The sequence below is a fragment of the Orcinus orca genome, chromosome 3 (assembly GCF_937001465.1).
Source record: "Orcinus orca chromosome 3, mOrcOrc1.1, whole genome shotgun sequence".
NCBI lineage: Eukaryota > Metazoa > Chordata > Mammalia > Artiodactyla > Delphinidae > Orcinus > Orcinus orca.
The window spans coordinates 11,943,389-11,952,006 of NC_064561.1; the positions used below are offsets into that span (position 1 = coordinate 11,943,389).

At 56.4% G+C, this 8,618-nt stretch overlaps 1 protein-coding gene and 1 non-coding gene across 2 annotated transcripts; both read right to left on the bottom strand.

Annotated features, from left to right (window-relative positions):
- Positions 1-4,872: 4,872 nt before the first annotated feature.
- Positions 4,873-8,366, bottom strand: RPL18A (ribosomal protein L18a). The gene is made up of 5 exons (XM_004277561.3): positions 8,225-8,366; positions 6,693-6,872; positions 5,964-6,093; positions 5,203-5,312; positions 4,873-5,030 (listed from the first exon to the last, which is right to left on the bottom strand). Exons 1-5 carry the CDS (start codon positions 8,240-8,242, stop codon positions 4,938-4,940), a joined length of 531 nt encoding a protein of 176 aa, XP_004277609.1. The 5' UTR covers positions 8,243-8,366; the 3' UTR covers positions 4,873-4,937.
- On the bottom strand, positions 5,389-5,521 carry LOC117195760 (small nucleolar RNA SNORA68). Its single transcript, XR_004475582.1, has one exon. It is a non-coding gene; the product is annotated as a small nucleolar RNA SNORA68 (small nucleolar RNA).
- Positions 8,367-8,618: the final 252 nt, after the last annotated feature.

Sequence of the window (8,618 nt, forward strand, 5' to 3'; positions counted from 1 at the left end):
ACCCAAGGCCACACAGCCTGGAGCAGTGGCTGCACCATTCAAATCCCCACTGTGCCTTTTGCACCTTGAGCTACGGGGAGCTCACTCACCCACAGGAGTGGGGTTTACTTTCAAGGTTGCAGGGTCCCATAAGGAAAGTTTGCTCTGCTTGAAACACCGCCCCCAACTGGCACCATGACCCACTCCCTTTCTCTAGAACCAAACCCCACTCTCAGGCTAAGTTGAGTGGGAGGCATTCAAGTCCTGAATGCATACATATTTGAGGACGTCTTTGCTTCTCTCTGGGCCTCAGTTTCCCCATCTGTAAATGGGGGTAAAATAGGCCTTGCCTCAGAGGAGTAAATTGAACCTGCATAACAAAAGCCTGGCACAGAGTAAGTACCTCATTCATTCATTTCTTTGTCCATTCATTGGTTCCTTCACCAAACATGCACTGAGTGTCTACGCTGTGCCAGACATTAAGTGTATAATGGAGGTCACGGGGGACGGATCGTCTGTGGCCATGAACCTGAATAAATGGAGACAGGACTACCTGGGGAACTAGTGTCTGGCATGTCCCTATCGCACAAATGAGGAGACCAGAGGTACAGGGGAAGGGGAAGTCCCTTGTCTAGGGTCATGTCATCAAGAAACTCAGACACTGTCATCTGGAGGCTCTGACCTCTGGGTTCAAGTCCTAGTTCGACCTCCAAAAGCTGGGTTCCCTCCTCCAAAAGCGAGAGGGATCTAAGAATTTGCCCGGTTTCATGCTAGGGAACTGGAACCCTCCCCAGCCTCTGCCGCCCCCTGGTGGCCTCTTCTGGCCTACACACGTCACCCAAGCTGGGTCCAGCGTCCCCCAGGCATCCTCATGTTTCGCCCAGGACCGTCTTCTCACTCTCTCTCCGCGCAAGGGTGCAGAGCCAGCCTGCTCTTCCCTACATCTGCTGCCTGCTGGTGTGCACCTTTCACCTGTGCCAGGAGGATGGGGAGGACACCGAATTCCTCCTCCTTCTACTCCCCTGCTGCATCCTCCTGGAAAACCTGGTGGGAAAGGGGAAATCCAGGATTCCCACAAGGCCAAGCAAGCGAATGCAAATATATGCAAATTGATGCAAACTCAGGCAAAACCTGTCGTATCTCCCCAGGGAGGTTCTAGGAACAGGACACTGGGGACACAACAGGATCCAGGTGGACCCACCCCGCTCACGGCCTCATGGCTATGACCAAGCCAGCAGATGAATACCCATTTCAGAAGCTAATAGATGACAAGAGTGAAGCAAGGTCAAAGATGGAGACAGCCTGGGGGGCCACTTAATGTGGGTTCTCAGGGAGGGGCCCTGCAGGCAGAGAATGAGCCAGGCTTCGAGAGAGCTGGGGGGAGGGCCCTGAGGTGGGAAGGAGCAGGACAGGGAGGGACGCAGTGGACCTTGAGCCTTGGCGAGGGTTCTGGGTTTTATTCTGAGGGCGCTGGTCAGTGGGGGCGGGCCGCCATTAAAGAGTCTGGAGCAAATGAGGGACCTAACGAGAGTTCTAGGTTCTGAAAAGCCCACCATGTCCAAGGCGGCGATTGAGGGGTGGGGAGAAATGGGTGGGTTCAGGACATGTTCTGGACTTCCTGCACGGGAGGCCCAGAGTTGGAAGCCCTGCAGGGAGCGTGGTAGAGGAGAAAGTATGGAGGGCAGGGATTAGGGAGGGGAAGCAGTCACACCTTCCCTGACTGTGTGATTCCTCATGGAATGGGAGGAGGGCAGGCAGGACCCCAGGACCCTCTGTCGATGGGGGGAGAGGAGCAGGGCGATCCCTGAAGGCCCAGCAGCCACAGTCTAAGCAAAAGGGGCAGGAATGTCGGGGTGCTGGGTGGGTGTCTGCTGCCCCCACTCCTGCCTGCTGCCTGGGTTCCAGCGTTCCCACGTCTCCCTGGTGACAGGGCAAGGGGCGGAGACGAGAGGTCACGAGCCACTCTAGCCCTAGCATGACCTGCTGGGTATCTGTCCTTGAACATCTAACCCTGCACTCAGTAAAAGCAAACCTTTATTACCACTGGTGGCTGTCATGGTCATTGTCATTGTGAGATTCTCTGATTCCAAGTCCTAAGGATTCTGATCCTACGATTCTCAGAGTCTCTGGGTGTCAGGATCTACTACAGGTCTCCTGCCACCCCCACCCCCACCGTCTTGCCCTGGCACCTGCCCTTGGTCCTGACACAGGAGTGAGGTGCAGGGTGGGTCAGGGATGGGCGGCTCTTCCCCAGGGCTCCCAGCTCTGACCAGTCTGTGACAGCCAGCACCTTGACAAGCCCCGAGGTGGGACCTGGGAGTGTCTCAGCACCTGAGGAGGAGGGAAGGGTCCACCAGGCCTCTCAGGTTCCAGATTCTTGCCCATCCTTGGGCTGGCCGGGTGAGTCCGGGCAAGGACCTGTTCCTGGGCCCCAGCTGACCATAGAGAGGAGTCAGTGATCCAAGTGGCCAGTCCTGCCTCACAGACCACACATGGATGGGTCCATTTCCTCCTAGCTCTGGGCCTTTGCGCTGGTTGGTCCTGGCATCTCAACTCCCACTGGAGATTGAGGGTTCAGCTCAGTGGTCCTCACCTCCAGCCAGCTTTGGAAAGCCTACAAAGGTGTTTACTTCTCATGTTCTAGTCATGCAGACCCAGAGTAAAAACAGCTGCTGGAGTACCAGCCATTGTGCCTATATTCTAGCCAGATGGTAGTTCCTGGAAATGGCACACCTCACTACTGCTAGTGTCACATGCCCATCCCTAGGTTAAAAGGAGGCTGGGAAACTTCTGGGTACCATCTAGATATGGAGATTCCTCTTACTGAGGAAGGAGAGAAGGAATATTTAGGAATTTCTGCCAGAAAGCACAGGGTTAATGAAATCAACTAGGGAAACATAAAGAAAAACTTGGCCTGGCCCCCCAAAATACACCTTAAACATCAGAAAGTACCCTGAGGAAAAAAGTATTTGCAACATATGTAGATTTTTTTCAGGTTTTTGCCCCACATACCTGAGCTTTTTTTTCGGGGGGTGGGGTGGGTGCACACCACATGGCTTGCAGCATCTTAGCTCCCCGACCAGGGATTGAACCCAGGTCCCAGAGGTGAAAGTGCGGAGTCCTAACCACCTGACTGCCAGGGAATAACGATGCCAGAGCTTTTAAAAAGTGGTTCAACTTCGTAAGATTTCTTTCTTTCATATAAACGACTTTTGTATCAGGGCAGAAGGCTTTCGCATAAGGAAAAGCAAATTCAAATCCTAAGATGTGGTTTTTTTCAGCCACCGGCTTTGCTAACCCAAGTTGTGGGCAAGGCTGGAGGAAAACATGACCCCTTCTTATTAAGTGCTGTTGAGAATGAACTGGTACATCCGTGGAAGACATTTTGGCAGAGTTAACATCAAAAATTTGACCCAGCATTGCCAGACCCAGGACTTTACCCCACGTGGTGCAGATACAGGTCATCACCACTCTTCTCAGACTTAACTCCTCCTGGTGACGCAGTGACACACATGGTCCCTGCCCTCTCAGACTCAGTCTGGTGGGGGACAGAAACCCAATGGTTTACAGTCTTGACTTTACCCCACGTGGTGCAGATACAGGTCATCACCACTCTTCTCAGACTTAACTCCTCCTGGTGACGCAGTGACACACATGGTCCCTGCCCTCTCAGACTCAGTCTGGTGGGGGACAGAAACCCAATGGTTTACAGTCTTCAGTGAGGCAGTGATGATCTGTGGAGAGTAGTCTAGGCACAGCGCTCAGCAAGTGCAAAGGCCCGGGAGGTGGGAATGAAGCACCGGTGTCGGAACAGGAAAAGCAGCCAGCAAGGACCCAGGGCCTGTCTTTCCCATGAGAATGGCTGGCTGTGCCTGAGCCCTGCCTCGGGCACCTCTCCAAGAACAGGTGGGGTCTGAAGTGAGCTGGTTTTCTGGAAACCACCCAGGATCATCCTGCCAACTAGCCCCACCGCCACAGGTGGGGAAGGGGAGACTGTGCCCCTATCCAGGACCACCCTCCAGGACTGGCTGCTCTCCCCACCCCCTCAACTACCTCTCTGTGCCTCAGCTTCTTCCCAATCGACGGCTCTCTGGAACACAAGGCAGGTCCTTGTTGACCTGTGTACCCACCGCCTGCAGAGTAGTGACTCCCTAAGGCCTGTCAACTGAGCAGATCGGGTCAGTGTCCAGACCTTCTGAAGAGGACACTCAAGGTTCAAAGGGCCAGGGTTGCCCAGGGTGACACACCAAGGACAGATGTTCCCAACATCTGAGCGCTTAGCTGTGCCTCAGCCTCCTGGCTGAGGAGCTCAGGCCAGGGTGGGATTAGCTTCATGCCTGGAATGCCAGGAGACAGATGCCCACTGTGAAAGCTTGACCTCCTTGGGCAGGATTAGGACAGCTTCATTCAAGGGGCCTCCAGCTGGCGAAGGGGAAACAAGCTAGCACAGCAGGCTCATGACCCTCTTGGACGCCCCCTTGTGCCCGCCGTGAGGGTCCTGACCAGGGCTGTAGGCTGGGTGGGGAAGGCCACACACAGAATGAAACCAACCCCATCAACCTGATCTCCCCCAGGGTGCAGCTGTCATCTCACCACCACAGAAATGGGGGGCGGCGGGGGGAGGCACAGAGCTGAGAACTGTGTCTAACAAGGCAGGTAAGAAAGATCTGGGGGCCAAACCTGTGGCCATACAGCATACCCCGAAGCTCACAGCACAGAGCTGCCTGCTGGCACCGAGAGAGCTGAGGGGGGCAGGGGCTGGCCATTCCTAGAGCTCCCCTTCTGGAGAACCCAATGTCAGGGTCCTACTCGAGGAGAGGACTCCTCCCAGAGCACTCACAGCTTGGCTGCACCCTTTTGAGTTCTGCAGGGTGTGCAAAGTAAACAACTGTATCTGAGCGCCCGGTTTTCCCAGTGAGTTTTATTTGGGCAGACCTGGGGACAGGGAGGTCCTGCATCTAAAAGAAGGTGTTGGGCCTCTTGGTGGTGAAGCGTGGCTTGTGCTGGCGACGGAGGACCCGGTGGGGCAGTGGGAATTTGATCTTGGAGTCCTGTAATAAGAAAAGGCAGGCAAGGGGGTTGTGGGGAGGCTCTTAACCTTGTCTCCCAGGGACCACTGAGGTGTGGCCACCCCCACTGGGCTCCTGCGTCAAACCCGGTGCTTTACTGCATCTCCCAAGTCTGGAGGAGCTGCCTGCCCAGCAGGGCCCCGAGGGCACTCACGTGGAACTGCTTGACTGCTGGCCGGCGGCACTTGCTGGCTGCGATCTCCTCCACCTTCATGATCTGGATCGAGTGGGCCCGGGCACGGTGCCGGGCGCCCATGTCTCGGTCTACAAGGATCAGGAATGGGGGCACTTGGGGAACAAGTGGCCACAGCACCTGGTCCCAGCAGGTACTGGCTACCGAGTGTGTAGAACCTCCAAATTCACTTTGAGGGGCATGGCTGCAGGCCCCCAAAGGCGACAAGATCCACTTGCTGTTAGCACCTCTGTTTAAACTGCTGTTACAAGAAACAGCAGTTCTTGGGTTTAGGTGCTTGGGCTCTGGTCCTGGTAGGTGACCCACCCTGGGAGCACCTGGGTCTGCGAATGGCAGGTCCCAACACTGGACAGGGGCTGGATTAGGTTCTGAGCAGCAGTTGCCTCTACACAAGGGGCTGACCTCAAACCTCAAGAAGGAGGTTCCAGATGCAGTTGGTGGTGGGCGACTGAACCAGCTCAGGAACGACTCGAGTACCCTCCCTCCAATCTCCTAAGTCCCCTTGCTGCCAAGGTTCCAGAAAAAGGTGTGCTTGGGGCATCCTCTCCACTCCTCCTGCCCCCAAAGCAACACCTCCTGTGCCTCCCGTCACCATCCCTGGGACTCCCACCTGCCCCCAAGGAAGCTCTTGCATTTGTCCTACCTCAGTCCGGCAGGAAGGATGCCAGACTGAGCCGCAAGTGCCTGCCCTGTGAGCCTAAAGGAGGGACCCGGTGGCTTACAGCACTGGGTGACAGCGCCGGCTGTGGTCAGGTCCCGGTACTCCCGGTACATGTTGTGGGTGCCACTGCGGGAGTCATAGCGCAGCCAGATGCCGAAGTTCTTCACCCGCAGGGGAGATTTTTCGAACACCTGCCAAACAGAGGAGACCAGCTGAGGCGAGAGCAGCAAGTGAGCTTCAATCAGACCCCCTCCATCCCCGAACCTCTGCTCCCGCCCCGCCCTGCCGCTCCAAAGGACAGCCCAGCCCCCAGGCCTCTCTTGCCTGTTTCCCAGTCCCCGCACCTTCAGACATCTGAGGGGAAATGTGCTGTGCAAGGGAAATTCCCATGGCAACAGCACGGGTGCAGAGCAGTCCAGGCTGAGATGCTTCCCCCATGGGGACCAACACAGCTCCAGACCACCCCTCAACACAACTCTCCCGGGACCATCTGGCCAAAAACCATCTGCTGCCCAACGCAGCCTCACAGTGCAGAGTCCAGCATCTCCCCCACCCCTTTACAGATGAGGCCCAGCCTCAACCAAGGGGTCCCAGCAGGCCTTCCCTGGGCCTTGGGCTTTCTCATTAGGAAAAGGGCACCGAGCCACCTATTCCATCCCAACCTAGGGCCTGAAGAGCACAAGGGAACAGGCCAGAGTTTGTAAAGTCTGCTAACTCTGTGGGGTGACAGATGCCCCATGGGAGGGTGTAAATCCTCTCCGGATCCCACCCAGCCTCAAACACCCCATACCTGTCCACAGTAGACAATTTCCCCTAAAGACTTCTTCATCTTCTTCAGCTGAGATACAAAGTACCAGAAGCGGGACTTGGCAACAACATGGTTAGGCGCAAAGATCCGCATGCGATAGAGGGGTGGCGTGCGGCACTTGGGGGTCGGCAGGCAGCGCCCCACCACCTTGTATTCTCGAAGCTGAAAGAGAAACGGGGGTGAGGTGGGGCCGGCACCCAAAGCCCAGAGGTAACTGTGGAGACTCACTCTGCTCCCCTTCCCAAGCCCGTTGACAACTGGATCAGGGGACGGAGAAGGGCAAGTCCCACCCCAGGGCCTCCGTGCGAAATCTGGCTGACTGTGGGTCATGCCACTGTCTGAACCTTCCACATAAAAGGGAGTGAGAGTGGGGAGGATTAACCAAGGTGCCTGTGTGCCCTTGGCCCTGGCTCAGGAAAGCTGGGTGAGCGTCGCAACCGCTCCCTTCCTCTCCCTTTCTATGGGCTGGCCTGGAACAGTCAAGCTGTCTCCTTCCTCCAGAGCATCTCTGCAGCTCACAATTAACTTGCCAAGATCCTCTCTCATTCCAGACCCCAGAGACAGTAACCAGCCTGGGATCTCACAGCCAACTCCAGGCAGAACCAGGACAAGAATCCAGTTCCCTGCCCATCTCTGGGCTCCCTGCTCTGCTGTCATGACTTGCAGCTGCCTCAGTTTTCCCAGCTGCTGTCCAAGGGGTTTGGACTCCCAAGTGTAAGCTCCCTGTTTACACAGATGCAAAAGGTGAAGATGGCTGCCAGGTCCAAATCCTGTGCTATACTAGAAAGGAACCATCTCCATAAGATGACCCGTCACCATTTTACTAATATCAATAGAAAATAACTCCAAACCTCACAAACTCGGTTCCTATTTCTGTCAACCTGACTCATCGGCCTCGCGGACCACCCATTCAGGAAGGGATACCGATGCGGTCGGTCCCTTTTCCAGTGTGGAAACTGGGGCTGGAAAGCTGAAAATGACCCACCCATACTGTTTCTCCCCAGGGCCTACTCTTCCATCTCTGTGCTATTAACACTCTCTGATTTTGCCCAGTACTCTCCACAGCGATAAGGCTCGCACTCTCCATGTCAACTCGAACTTATAATAAATTTCTTCTATTTCTCTCACAGCCATGCCAGGAGAAACAGAATTCTATTGCCCTCCCCCCCACCCCGCCCTCCCACCACCCTGTCCACTTTGCTGACGAGGAAACTGAGGCTTGGAAGCTCGATGAGGTCCCGCGGCGCGTGTTTCCACGCCGTGCAACTTGTCCCTTCCCCTGGAAAGGAGACTCGGCCTCCCCGGCCTCCGCGATCCCCGAGCCGGCCAGGGCCATGCGCCGGCCTCCCCACGCGGCTCCCGCAGTGGCCGCCATGTTGGCTGCAACTGGGGACGGCGGCGCGCGGGACCTAGCCGGAACAAGCACTTCCCGCGTGCCCCATGCCTCCTCCCGTGGCCCACGATTCGGTCCGCTTCGCGTTTCCCGACTCCCTGCCCCACCGCGATTGTCTTACCGTGCCCGAGGCCTTCATAGCACCCTATACACGCTCGCCGCCACCCTCGAAAAGGAAGTGACCGGCCTCGCGCAGCCGCTCATCTCGACTTCGTGGACGGAAGTCCCTCCCATTCGATGCCGCGAACCCATTGGCTCGTCGGCCCCGAGCTCAATAAGATCTGCTTCTTCATTGGCTCCAGATCCACCAAACTCTCTCAGCCCGGCCTCCGTTTGCGGCGAGACTACAACTCCCAAGACCGGGGGAGATTAGCACTCCTGTTCAAACGCGACGTAAGGGAGCGTCGGCGCGCGCGCATGCCGGGCGTTGTAGATACGCCGGGAGGTCTCGGTGGCCAGTTCCGGGTTCCACTTATCCGGGAGGCTTATGTAGGTAGAAGCGGACCTGGGGTGGT